The sequence below is a fragment of the Naegleria gruberi genome (assembly GCF_000004985.1).
Source record: "Naegleria gruberi genomic scaffold NAEGRscaffold_23, whole genome shotgun sequence".
In the NCBI taxonomy this organism is placed as follows: Eukaryota; Heterolobosea; class Eutetramitea; order Acrasida; family Naegleriidae; genus Naegleria; species Naegleria gruberi.
This window is the reverse complement of record NW_003163304.1, coordinates 410,341-424,055: the sequence shown is the minus strand read 5'-3', so window position 1 is coordinate 424,055 and position 13,715 is coordinate 410,341. Positions and strand designations below refer to the sequence as shown.

Genomic DNA, 13,715 nt, shown 5'->3' with positions numbered 1-13,715 from the left:
TTCATATTGGAAATAGTGAGAAACTATACCATTGAGAACTTTAGTGCAACAGCAAATTATGAATTTTTATTTCTTTGGAAAAACGCTTTCAGTCTTTTAGACTTGATGGAAATTTTTTGTGATACCTTAACGGCTGAGAATTTCAAAAACATTCAGTTAAAGCAAGTTACAATTATTGTAATAGTTTCAACCATTTTAGTCCTTTTCACATTGTATTCGATTGTATATATTACAACAATACTATTTGACATTGGACAACTCAAGAAGATAATTCAATTGTTCAAATTATTGCCAAGAGATGAAGTTGGTAAAATTTTTCATGAATTGGAGAGCAAGACATCAACTATGAAGAATTTCATTAGACAGTCACCATTTTTTGCTGCCAACAGGATGATCATCTATTTAATTATCTCTACAATTGTCTTGACCTATATTTCCTTGGCTATGATCTTGTTTGAAGCTGTTTATAGCAATAATTACAATTTGTATGCAATTACCAAGGTTCAGAAAGGTACAGAAATGACTCACTCTCTAACAAAGACAATGTTTTCCTCTCTGCAGGTCATGTTTGATGACGAGAAATATTTAGAATATTCTACATTCGACTTTTATGAATATTCCAAATTGTTTAGTGTTGTTGATCAATATAATGGCTTTAAATTTGGAACCTCTGATGATGGTTTCAATGATTTGGTAGGGTTGACTACATCTATTGACAATCAAGTTTTGAAATCATCAAATACTAGTTGTGGAAATTATTCACTCTATGATATTCCTATTAGCAAGATGGATTGTTTTTCTTTAGATGAAATGGTGGATGCCCTCTCTTTTTTACTTACAAAGCAAACTGAGGACATTTACAATAAGAAATTCCCTGAGCAAGTTCTACTCAATCAATATTATAAGAATTTGGAATTATATACAAGAACTAGAAATCTTTCATGGAAAGTTATGTTGGAAGCAGTCGATTATTTTATTGGGAAAGTGAATGAGAGAGTGGTTAGTGGAATTGCATGTGCAGTCATGGTACTAGTAATCTTGGCCATGTTATATGCCAACAAGTATATGAATAGAACATGGAGGGAAAGGAATATCTTAATGCTCATGTTTTGCAATGTTCCACCTGATATTTTAGAGAACATTGACCCTGTAAAGAATTACATTTTCAATCGTTCGTTCAGAAAGAAATCCAAACAATCTATTGATAATGATGGAAGAGCAGAACTTAGAGCCATTTGTGATGCAACTGTTGATGGTTTGATAATTTGTACTGGAATTTGCCATAGGAGCCATTGGAGCCATTCAACAATACAATGCCAATCATGGTTCATCAGTGAATATTAGGTATGTTTATTGTAAATTTGATGAGAATTTCAATAAGTTTTATGAAGAATTGGTTTACATACGGGAAGTGTTGTAGCAGGAGTTTTGGGACAACGTAAATTTGCATACGTAAGTTTTCATCTTTCGACTGATGGATTTCAATTTTATTATTTTAAATAATTCCATTTTAGGATTTATGGGGAGATGCTGTCAATGTAAGTCAATAATTATTTAATAATTATTTTTATAATTGATTCTAAATTACAGACTGCTTCAAGGATGGAATCTACAGGTTTGCCTGGTAGAGTGCAAATTTCACGAGCCACCTATGAAAGAGTTCACGATTTATTCGAATTTGACATGAGGGAGATTGAAGTTAAAGGAAAGGGCAAAATGAAAACCTATCTACTCAAAGAGAAACACCACACTTACAATTTGAGCAATAGTTCGGAAAGCGTTACTGGATCTTCCAACAATGAACAATATGTGGATCCATCATCTCTTTCGCATAATAATAATTCAATGAATCAACTCAATCCAAAACTAAACAGTCCAGTAAGACCAAAACTCAAAAAGGGTTCCAACAGTAACTTTACCTCAGTTTCCAATCTATTTGCCAAAAAGAATTAAATTTGCATTCCCAAGTTCATTTTTTCCCAATAAATTATTTATAAAAAATGCCTGAACAACAATCATCACTTCTCTCTAAAGAATTTCTTGTTGGTGCCTTTACCGGAGCTTGTTTAATGGCTGGAAGTTTTGCCCTTGGATGTTACTATGCCAAAAATAAATATCAGAGACAAGCAAGAATTGGATGTTTACACGATGAGGAAGAAATGGAATTATTAAATGGAGATGAGAGGACTTTAGGACGATTTAACGAGTCTACAAATTCTGTTTCATCTGTCGGAGGAGGAGGCTCGGAAACTAATATTCATATTCATCATCATCATCATCAATTATATCACAAACCGAAAAGAATTTTTCTAATCCGACACGGTGAGAGTGAAGGAAATATTAATTCGCATATTTATTCAATTAAACCAGATAATAAGATTGAATTGACAGCTAAGGGAATTCAACAAGCTGATGAAGCTGGTAAGAAATTGAAGGAAATTATTGGTGATGAATCTGTTATCTTTATTGTGAGTCCATATAGAAGATCAGTTCAGACATTTGAAGGAATTGCTAACCATTTTGGAGGAATGGAAAATGTAACTGTAAAGGAAGATCCAAGATTGAGAGAACAAGATTTTGGAAATTTCCAAGATCCAGCAGATATCAAAATTAGACAAGAGGAAAGGAGAAGATTCGGATCATTCTATTATAGATTTCCTTCAGGGGAGAGTGGAAGTGATGTCTATTGTAGAGTGTCTAGTTTTTGTGGATCTCTTTTCAGAAGTATGGAAAATCAGAGACAACCTTATGAAAATTATGTCCTAGTTTCACACGGATTGACCTGTAGATTATTTTTAATGAGATACTTCCAGTGGTCAGTAGATACCTTCCATGCCTTGTGGAATCTTCAAAATTGTCAAATTGTTACAATGGAACTTCAACCAAGCACTGAAAAGTACAAAATTAAGGAGAAACTGAAAATTGATTCTGAAGATTTACTGCCACTCAAAGATTTTGTTTCATGTAATACTACTTCTACTAATGGAACATCCAAAACATGTTCTCTATAAGGATTCTTCAGATTAGTTTTGGCGCCAATTTACTTATTTACAGTAAATTGGCAGATTTGGTTGGGAAGTTGAAAAAAATGTCTCAACAAGCACACTCACCATCAAATGGTGATCAATTGTTTTCTACAGCTTCATCAAATGTATCAAATGGTGATCAATCAATCTGCGATAGAGCTACTGTAAATAATTTGCTGGATAGGAAGATTAATAAAGATTCATTACCTTCCTTAGCGGAGAGAATTGAAGCTAGTTGTGTATTGACTGCTGTTGGTGATGCGATTGGATATAGGAATGGAACGTGGGAGTTTAACTTCTCTGGAGAGAGAATTCATAAGGAATTGAAAGATGAATTTGGAGGAAAGATTGCAAATATCGATACCAAGACATGGAAAGTATCTGATGATACGATCTTTCATTTGGCAACTCTAAAAACATTGACTCACAAAGATTTGAATCAAATTCTCACACCAAAGCTTTCAATTGGATTCAAAGATGAAGGATTTATGGAATTGGTTGATAAGATTATGGTTGTGATGGTTCAGGAATATGTTGCATGTTGGAAAGATATGGGAGATAGATCTCCAGGAAAGAAATGCAGAGATTCCATCAATTATATCAAACAAACAAGGAAGAATAAGTGGGATTCATTGAATTATGATTCTAGAGGAGGAGGTTGTGGGGGAAGTATGAGAGCAATGTCAATTGGATTGGCATTTCATGATAATTTGGATTTGCTAATTGCTATTGGAATTGAATCTGGAAGATTGACTCATAATCACGTTGTAGGATTTATGGGAGCTTTGCAAAGTGCATTATTCGCCTCATTTGCAATCAAACAAATAGAACCAAAGTTGTGGGGATATTTGGTTTTGGAATTCATTCTTCCAAAGTGTAGATATTACCTTAAATCTGTTTCTAAACGAAACTGGAAGTCAATTGAGCCAGATTTAAAAGCATTTGAAGAAAAGTTCAAGAAATATCTCGGAGAACGAGGCATTCTCTCATTCACCGATGAAAACATAGAAGCAATCAAACCTCAATTCCCTGAAAAATATGGAGTTATTGAGCGAGACAAGTATTACAAATCCTATTCATTCTCTGGGTGGGCAGGTAGTTCTGGTGATGATTCCATCATTGTGGCCTATGATGCACTTCTCTCCTCTGGTCCTAATCAATATGAACAATTGGTAAAGAGAGCTTGTCTTCATGGAGGCGATTCTGACACTACAGGGGCCATTGCATTGAATTGGTATGGAGCATTGTACGGTTTTTCCAATGTTTATGAGAAGAATTATGAAAACATTGAAAAGTTATCTTCACTTAAATTGCAAGCACGGAAGGTATTGGAAAAAATAGAAATGAATTGATATAGAAAGTTTCCATTTATAGAAATTTCCATACACGAAAAACCTATTTTAACAAATTGGTAATGGAAAACTATGAAAAACAATTTAAAACAAAATGAGACAACCAACAAAGCATAGAAAATACTTTCCTTCAAAATCAATTAATACCAACAGCAAACCACTAACTCCTCATTTCACAGACTTTGCCGAAGAGTTATTACAAGATCCACCAATTTGTGCATCAGATTTACCTCAAAACAAGTTTATCAATCGTGGAGACTTGAAGAATATGAATATTGACAAGACTAGAGAAGAAGACTTTTTGTAAACACGCCACTGAAATATTCCAAATTTGTAAATAGTAAAAATAATACAATTTAATAGTTGTGTTTTGTAAATTACAAAATAACACTATTATTTGAAGTAATAATCCAACTTCTCTTGTGTGGGACTGGCGGTTCGTAATCCCCTAAAAATGTAGTGTCAGGTAATTTGGCAGTCATGTCCATTTCCAAAGTGCTCAAAGTATCCCAATTGAATGGGCAATTACATTCCTCCTTTTCGTGGAACATTAAATTAGTCTTGATGACTATATTGGCATGTTTCTGTTCCATCAACTTTTCCAAAGATTCCTTGTGAAGAGTTACTCTTGCATTCAACTTGGTGAGAGGATAATCTTTCTGATCTCTGTTAATTTTCTCTTGGGAATGTGTAATTCTTGTCCAAAAGCCACGATCCAACAATTTCAATAACCAATAATCCCACTTTCCCTCTGGATGAACTTTAAAGTATTCAACACTTCCAAAAGCATTCTTAATTTGAAAGTATAAACTGTCAAGCTCACGATGTTCCTTAAAGACAATATATTCCTTCTCATTGTACTCATCAAGCTCCTCATTTCTATTGAAATATCCATTCCAGGAGGATAAATTCAATGGTTGTGGAGGTCTAATTAAGAGCGGACTATTCTCATTACTATTTGAAATATTCAATTGTGAAATTGGTTTGTGAGGTGAAGTGGATGGAGATGATCTCGATTTCTTCATCTGACTCAATTTCTTACCATATAAAACCTCTTTCACATGATCATTAATGAAAAATGTCAATGGAGCATAACCATTTCTTTGAATGAATTGTAAAAATCTGTCAACACTCATTCCAAATTCTGAAGTTCCACCAATTTTGATTGATGGTGTAGAGCTAGTGGAAGATTGACTTCCAACTGAAATATTATCATTCAATGAAGTTGATAATTTAGCAGGTTGATCATTTGGTTGATCAAATAAATAAAGTTTTGTTGAAATGCATTCTTGATCTAACATTTCAATGACATCTCTTACGAAATGTTGATGATTACAACGTGTCAAGTCGTAAACATAATTGCCATTCCACAAACAACACAAATTTGAAAGTTTACAAAGTAATTTTTCAATAATCAAATCTCCTTCAACTCTTCTAAGTGGAATGCAATGATAATTATGATTAAATTTGAATGTAGTTTTACGTGAAGGAATGACAAGTGAATTTTCTTTCCATTCCAGTATCCAATTACCCACACCGATTGCAGTTCTAATAAAGATTTAAAATTCCAAATTTGGAAAATACCATAAATGGAAATTAAATTCTAAAATCACTTACCTATACACATTGTGTTCATATCCATGAGGTATTTCAACAATATCTGATTCTGAAAATTCAAAAATAATTAAATAAATTTGTAAATACATCAATTCCTTTTCAAAAGAAACAATTGGAGATGATTTCAAATTCTTTTTCCTATTTCTAGAAAAGAATTTGCTCAACAATGAAGGAGAAGTGGATGAAGAACGAACAGATTCACTTGAAGTATCACTTCCATTCGAATCACTTCTATTTCTAATAAGTGCCTTATTCAATTCTGATTGACTTTTTGTTGGATTATCAAAGAATAAATAACAGAATAGATCAGGAAGTGCCAAACTCTGAGAAACCAAAACCTTCTCAGGATGAGTATATGCTCCCAATGTCAAAACTTTCTTTAAAACATTGACAGTACATTTCAATTCATCAATTGTCAAACTTTTCAATGAAATAATCAATGGTAGAGATTGAATAATATTTGGACAATCAGTTTTAAAGAAATCATGCATATACTTCAATTCATATTCACAATATTCTTGAATATTCGTTGAAAATGATGACATTATTTGTTCAAATTCAACATTTCCTAAACTGTACGATGAAAAATTGTCAATTTGATTTCCATTATAAAGAGCATCATTTTCTAAGAGTGTTTCATAGATTGGTTTAAATCTATTTCTAATCTTTCTTAAATTTTCATTAAAAATCAAGTCATGATCTAACATTTGACAGTTTCCAAATTTAGATTGGACAAGATCATCGATATTTACAGTGTTGACATTTCTAACGAAGAAATAGTCTGTGATAGTGTCGGAATTTGCACTTGTTTCTGAATCTAAATCTAATGACAGGTTAGACTTTTGACTTTCAATAGCTCCAAAGTCAGGAAGACTTACTGATTTCTTGGAAAGAATACTTTCGAATAGATTAACTTTCTGTGCCATGAGTAGTTGAGAAGCACTCACTCCTGCGTTTGTAGGACTTTCGGCAAAAGTTTCGTCCAAACTATTCGAAAGCATGGTCGATTCTTTTTTTTCTTCTTGTTGATCAGTGTCAATTATAAAACCCTCCATAATGACAGGATTGGACGGGAATGTGGCTTCCAAATCTGGTAGATGGTTATATGAATAATCTTGAACAATCGTTTCCTTTCCATTAGTTTCGTTTAATTGATTATTAGAAACATCTGACATTTGTTGTTGATATTTTTTTGTGGTTGTCAATTGTTGTGAATTTTGAGAGTATGGTTGTTGTAGTGGAAAGTTGTGTTGATTTGGTGATAAGGATTCTCTACTTTCGAATATTTTCGATGAGATTTGATGAACATTTGAAACTTACCTTGGAATTGGTGGTGGAAGAGGTTTATGAAAGAATCGGCTGCTTTGTTTTACTTCAGTCATTTTCTTTTTTTTATAACAAACAATTATGAAAGTTATTCGAAATGAAATTGGTTTCGTCTAGATTCGCCACAACCTTCGTTATGGAATGCAGATGTTTGTTTAAGCAATCATCCTCTTTAACAATCATTGTCAGAAAAGTGCCGAGTCATCTGCACGTCTCTTTTTTTAGACTTGCCTTTTAGGTTCTAAATGACAGGTGGCATTCAAGAAAGCGACACGTCTTTGGAGATGACAATCTATTAACATTGTGAAAGATAATGGTGGTGTTGGTCATTGAGCCATTTCTTTCAATAGTGGTCATTCAAAACTGGGAAAGGCAATCAACAAATTTATTCGAAAGTAAACTAAAGTGGTCATCCTTAAACATTTTACAATGATAATGTTGTTTGAATCTGTTTAATTCATTCCTCAAAATCATTGTAATTGGGTATAATTCGCCATTCAAAAGTTGATCTTAGAATAGATTGTTAGAAACTTGTAAAACTCTTTGCATTTCTTCATACTCATTCGAAAGTACAAATCGACAAAACATATCTGGCAGTACAGTTTTGATAATTTCCATAACCACATCATCAAAAATATTTTCACTAATGTTAATAAATTCCAAACCTTCAAGTGTCATTCGACTACTGACTTGTTCAATCATTTTGTTACTTGTATTTAGACAGTAGACACTATCTTTTTCATATAAATACTTCTCGGCAATGTATTTTGCCATTTTCATAATCTTGTCATGTAGTTCTATAATTGACTCTTTTGAAATGTTGACATTTGAAAGAATTGGAGTTTGACTGACATCAATCTGAGAAGATTTGAGTGAAAATCGTTGTTTGGTAACATGTTGTCGTTTCAGTTCAACCACAATTTTCTTGTAAAATAATTTGACATCTTCCCAAAAAAGTAAATTTTCAGCATTGAACTGTTTCAAACTAAATAATTTGAAATATTGACGTTTCATGTCATCATGCATCACTTGATACATTTCAGATAAATGACTCTCAACTGGATCATACATGACAAGTGTTTTCTCACTTGTCGTTGCTGGTTGACTAGATTTCGATCCAAAACAATATGAAAAAATCGATCTTCTCCCACTCGTCACATTCTCTCTTGTTGCAATCGACTGTTCTGCATACAAATTATTCTGAGATCTCGACACAATCTCCTTCTTCTTGACAATTTGCATTTCCTTCTCCAATTTCTGTTGTTCACTTGCAATCTTTTCAATATCATTTCTTCCTCTCAATTTCTGAAAGATTGATAGTTTTCTATTTTGAATAAGAGTTTCAGCAGATGCAGGAGATGCAGAAGTTGTTGTGGAAATTGAGTTTGGACTTGGTGGCATCATTAAGGTTGTTAAATCGAGGGAAGAGGCAGATGTTTCAATGAGTGTCGAGTTCATGGAGGCAATGCTGGAACAGTATCTTGAATCTGCTCCTAATAGAGGAGTACCAATGGTGTGATGTGTTGATGCTGTCATCTTGTCACTACTCGTGGTGGTATTATTGGTATTGGTGGAGGTGAAGGATTGTTCTTTGTGAAAGAGTAATTGACTGGATGGAGTTGGAGTTGCTTTTGGAGTGAAGCTAATTTCATTTTCATCTGTAATTAGTATTAATTCCTTATTATTTTGGTCAACTGGTGTTGGTTGACTATTTGATTTTGCTTGAGTGAATTCAAAATTATTATCTGAAGGGAGTTGAACCATTTGGAGGTGATTTTGATTTTCTGGAAATTGGAAATCATCCTCACAAGAAACTTCATCCTCTGAATTTCCAAAATTGTTATTCGAAATGGTATGGAGAACACTCATAGCACCATGGAGAGATAATCCAGCAGGAACTATGAAACTGTTATGGTCATTGACGAGAGATCCTATTCGAATGGAGGCAGAAATGCCACCTACACTTGTGGAAGAGTTGGAAGGTGATGTAGCTCCATTTTCAAATCGAATAGAGTTTCGTAAACCTCCAGACGAAAGTGAACATGATGATTTGTAGGATTGATTCAAATTATTCAATGAATTATTGACTGTAGAAAGTGGTTGAAGGGCGTGTTGACTTTCGTCTGATGAAATTTCATCAGTTGACATGGCGTACCAAGGAAGTTTCAAAACGACAGTCGACAGAATAGTTCCAATAACTTGATCTTCAGGTTTTGTTGAAGATTCCCAAACTATTGAACCATTTCTAATGAGAAACATTTTAGATTCGACTATTTCTCTATCAATTTGTTGCTCATTCGAAAGTGGACTATTCGTATTTTCAAACAATTGTTTCGTCAATTCAAAATTCAAATCTGAAACTCTCATCATGTTATTTACATCAATAGAATATCCATTCCACTGATTTCCTTCCAAAAATTCGTCTAATTCTTGTTTCGTATTTTGTAAAACTAAAATTGGCACAACTCCAAGTTGTCTCAATGATTTTTGCCATTCCACGAGTTCTATTATTTTCTTATGGGAATCTTGCATGTTTTTAATGACTACTAACAAGATGGAATATAGGTTGGATATTTCAAGTACTGAAATTGGAAGTTTGAGCTCTGAATTTGTATTCGAAACAAAGGACGAAACCATAGTCGAAACAGTTGGCCTTTCTTCGATCATTAGACTATTTCCATACACTATCATTTGTGAGAATACTGTTGTCAGCGTAAATGAATTTATCATTTCAAACATGGGTGAAGTTGTTGTTGTTGCAGCTGCAAATTTACTATTCGAAAGTTGTGAAAGAGAAGGTGGTGGAATGAGAAATAAACTCATTGAATTTCTATTAGCTGGAACATTAAATTGTTGTTGTTGTTGTATTTGTGGTGAAGTAAATAATTCGAAACTCGATTGCTGATTTCGAGGTGAAAGATTACTCGCGGAAGATCTTCGACGAAAATTAGAGGAAATTTGAAAGTAGTTTGATGGTGAGGTTGCTGTGTTATTGTTGTTAGATGATGAAGATTGTTGTTGGGTTAGATCTGTCATTTTGTTGTTTCGTTTAGTTTCGTATTTTGGTTTTGTTTGAAGAGGATCTCATAAAATGCTTTCCAGATAGTGCTATGAGAGAATATGAAGAGGCGGAAGATATTTCTTCTGAATATTATTTAGAATTAATGAAAATATTCTAAACAATAACAACAATTAAAAGCGTTTGCAAGAGGAGACGAAACTGCAAAATGTGTTACCAGATAAACTTTGCTTTTTTCTTTAGAATGAAAGGTAAATTCAATAACCAAGTCGCTGAACCGGTTTCGAATATTGAGAGCCAACTGTTCAAACAGTTTCGTTCAGAATCGGCTTTATGACTGTAAAAATGGTCAGGTGAGGTCAAATTGGAGAAAGCCCGAATTTTTGTAATCATCCACAATACACAATAATATTAAGAGAATGCACAATAAATTGTCTAATCTTACACCATTCAGGGATGTTGTATAACACATTGATGACCTTTTAAAATATTAAAGTTTTACAATGATTCGATTTTTGGTAATAGAAATGAAGAATGAAATTGAATTGGATAAAAGAAGAATAATCGAATATTTGATATCATGAAAGTGAGATGGTTATATTTATTAGAAATGGCTAACCTTGAAAATCCATTCACCATTAGAATAATTGATAAATTCACTTCCAGTCTTTTGGTTTGCCTTCTTAAGTTTGGCTTGGAATTGAGTAATCTTTTCATGTGGTGTTGATGTTGACTTGTTGTTTTGTGATGGATGAACATTGAAGAGAGTAATAATGCAAGGTCTATTCAATTCAGATCCAACAGGTGGCTTTTCATTTGGTGAGTGATTACTGTACAAGTCAACGTGATGTTGTTCAATTTCACAAATAATACGATCCAAATCAAGTCCCTTTGTTAAATCAAGATTTCCCAATACTTGAATTTCTCCATAGCCATATCTTCCAACAGTAAAGTTTCTGCAATGTTTCAAATCAGCAGTGCTCATCATGCTTAATTCTTTCATTGAAGGAATTGTGTAATATCCTTCCTTGGTAAGCTTTGGCAAGAATTTTGGAACTGTTACTTGTTCCTTCTTTGTATGGAGTTCTACAGCATCTTGGAAAATCATTCCCTTGATTGGTTTTGGCTTTACGAGATCAGTATTTGATGGAGGAGAGGCTCTACGTTGTTGCGATTGATGTGATGTTGTCTTGACAACAATTGTATTACTGATTCTTTCTTCATTAACAATGACTCTATCTTCAACAGAATGATCAATTGGCTTTTCATACTTCTTAAAGACATTGTTTGGAAAGATGGTCAACTCCTTCAAGCTATTCTTGTGTCTAAATGCAAGATCATCAAATAAATTTTCTTGTGTTTGTTTCTTTTCCTCAATTTGTGCTTGAGTATTGATGAGTGTGAGTTTTTCTGCGAGAGTTGACCTTTTGACCTTTCCCAATCTTGGTCTAGAAACAAAGTTTGAAGTAGATTCCTTTGTGGTGGTATCATCTTTTGTTGATTCATCCTCAGTATCCAACTTGAACACACCACATGATGGTTGATACTTTTCATCATAGAGAGAATTTTCACCATATGGTTGATTCAATACAGAAAGTAATGTTGCATCTGTATTAATTGGAGCAGTTGCTGTTGACATCATATTGTTAGTAATTGAATTAGCTCCAGTCATTGTATTCGTAAAATTGAAATTAGATCCACTGGTTGTTGAAGGTTGGAAGGAAGATGACATAAAGTTTGTTGTAGGATTGCTAGATGTCAAATTGCTTGATGATACATTCCAAGTGAATGGTTGAGAAGGTTGACTCGAAGTATTATTAGTAGAAGTAGCAAGATTGAACATGCTGGAAGTATTGTTATTATTATTTGTAGAATTGCCAAGATTGAGCATGGATGGTTGGGCTGTGTTGGAATTGGCTGTTGAAGGAAAAGTGAATGTGGAATTATTAGTTGCTGTTCCACTAGTACCATTACTAAAATTAAAATTGGATGTTCCACTTGTTGCTGTTGGGTTGAAACCAGAAGAGAACATGCTATTATTGTTTGTAGTATTGGTAGCAGTGTTATTTCCCATCAATGAATTATTACCACTTGCAAACATATTATTACCAGTGGTATTGTTATTTGTGTTGTTATTAAACATTGAGCTGGTATTATTATTATTGCTATTTGACAACCATCCACTTCCGAGACTATTATTACTACCAAGTGTATTACTGTTATTATTGGTAGAACTATTCAATCCAAAATTGAATGCAGGGTTGGAATTATTTACAGAATTATTTGTTGAAATTGATGGCATTGACCATGTGGAATTATTAGTGTTATTGGCAGTAGTAGTATTGTTGGTACTAGAATTCAACCAATTAGTTCCAGTAGTTGCTGTTGTGGAGGTTGATAATGTTGTTTGTGGAAGAGTACCATTCTTTTGAGCACTTAAATAATCGTGTCTACATTCCTCGAATGACTTATTCTTGTAGTGATCCATCTTGGTCAAGCTGTAGTATTTAACCTTTTCTCCAGAGGTAGTAGTGAAAGGTGTTGGTACAAAGGAAGGGAAAGATGTTAATTTACCATTGTTGTTATTCAGAGTATTGTTGTTGTTATTATTGGAGAATGATGGAAAACCACTTGTTGCTGAAGAATTAAAAGTGAACGGATTACTATTGGCAGCAAATGATGACGAAGGAATTGTAGTGTTATTATTATTCGTGGTAATGCTGTTGGTGTTGTTATTAGTGGTGGTGAATGGATTGGTATTGAACATGCTATTATTGTTATTATTATTAGTAGTAGTAGCAACAGTAGAGAACATGCTGTTACCAATAGAAGCACCACTTCCCAATGTATTATTATTATTAGGAAACATAGTATTATTTGTGTTGTTATTACCAGAAGTATTAAAAGTAAATCCATTGGTGGAAGCACCACTGGTATTATTATTAGTAGAGAAGGAATTTGTTGCGAATCCCAGAGAAGAAGTTCCAGTAGTGGTGTTGGTGTTTGGCTTGTTGGTATTAAAAGTAAAACCTCCTACACTTCCTACACCATTTGACGATGATGATGTACTATTACTCATCCATGATGATGTTGTCGAAAATGAATTACCAGCATTATTACTAGTATTGTTATTTCTATTAAAATTAAACATTTTCTATTCAGCTCTTCTTATTGTCTTATCTTTTCGCACCAAGTGCAAATTCTTCCTATCAAAATATTTTCAAGTTGTTGTTTGCATTTTTTTCATAATTTTCTGCCTTTTATTTGCTTCTGTGATGGAACAACGAACTGCACAGGACAAAGAATTCTGTGGTAGGGAAATGATTAGCAAGAGAATTTTCTGTTTTTTCCTTTCATCCAATAGTGTATTAATTC

The 13,715-nt window shown here is 33.4% G+C and overlaps 6 protein-coding genes across 6 annotated transcripts; 3 read left to right on the top strand and 3 right to left on the bottom strand.

Moving 5' to 3' along the window:
• Window positions 1-390: 390 nt before the first annotated feature.
• NAEGRDRAFT_67526 (uncharacterized protein) lies at window positions 391-1,953 on the top strand (the record flags this gene model as incomplete). Its single annotated transcript, XM_002677424.1, has 5 exons — window positions 391-1,267; window positions 1,290-1,344; window positions 1,392-1,452; window positions 1,515-1,538; window positions 1,591-1,953. The coding sequence occupies 5 exons, from the start codon at window positions 391-393 to the stop codon at window positions 1,951-1,953; spliced, it is 1,380 nt and encodes a 459-aa protein (XP_002677470.1).
• A 341-nt stretch (window positions 1,954-2,294) lies between these two features.
• NAEGRDRAFT_3927 (uncharacterized protein) lies at window positions 2,295-2,879 on the top strand (the record flags this gene model as incomplete). Its single annotated transcript, XM_002677423.1, has 1 exon — window positions 2,295-2,879. A coding segment is annotated over one exon (585 nt), but the record flags the coding sequence as incomplete, so codon positions are not given.
• Window positions 2,880-3,088: 209 nt separating this feature from the next.
• Window positions 3,089-4,378, top strand: AM35b (uncharacterized protein; the record flags this gene model as incomplete). The annotated part of the gene is made up of 1 exon (XM_002677422.1): window positions 3,089-4,378. One exon carries the CDS (start codon window positions 3,089-3,091, stop codon window positions 4,376-4,378), a length of 1,290 nt encoding a protein of 429 aa, XP_002677468.1.
• Window positions 4,379-5,995: 1,617 nt separating this feature from the next.
• NAEGRDRAFT_58015 (uncharacterized protein) lies at window positions 5,996-7,012 on the bottom strand (the record flags this gene model as incomplete). The annotated part of the gene is made up of 2 exons (XM_002677333.1): window positions 6,874-7,012; window positions 5,996-6,834 (listed from the first exon to the last, which is right to left on the bottom strand). Coding segments are annotated over exons 1-2 (960 nt in total), but the record flags the coding sequence as incomplete, so codon positions are not given.
• Window positions 7,013-7,688: 676 nt separating this feature from the next.
• On the bottom strand, window positions 7,689-10,357 carry NAEGRDRAFT_58014 (uncharacterized protein; the record flags this gene model as incomplete). The annotated part of the gene is made up of 1 exon (XM_002677332.1): window positions 7,689-10,357. The coding sequence occupies one exon, from the start codon at window positions 10,355-10,357 to the stop codon at window positions 7,832-7,834; it is 2,526 nt and encodes an 841-aa protein (XP_002677378.1). The 3' UTR covers window positions 7,689-7,831.
• A 587-nt stretch (window positions 10,358-10,944) lies between these two features.
• On the bottom strand, window positions 10,945-13,491 carry NAEGRDRAFT_67522 (nucleoporin autopeptidase family protein; the record flags this gene model as incomplete). Its single annotated transcript, XM_002677331.1, has 1 exon — window positions 10,945-13,491. One exon carries the CDS (start codon window positions 13,489-13,491, stop codon window positions 10,945-10,947), a length of 2,547 nt encoding a protein of 848 aa, XP_002677377.1.
• Between the last annotated feature and the right edge of the window lie 224 nt (window positions 13,492-13,715).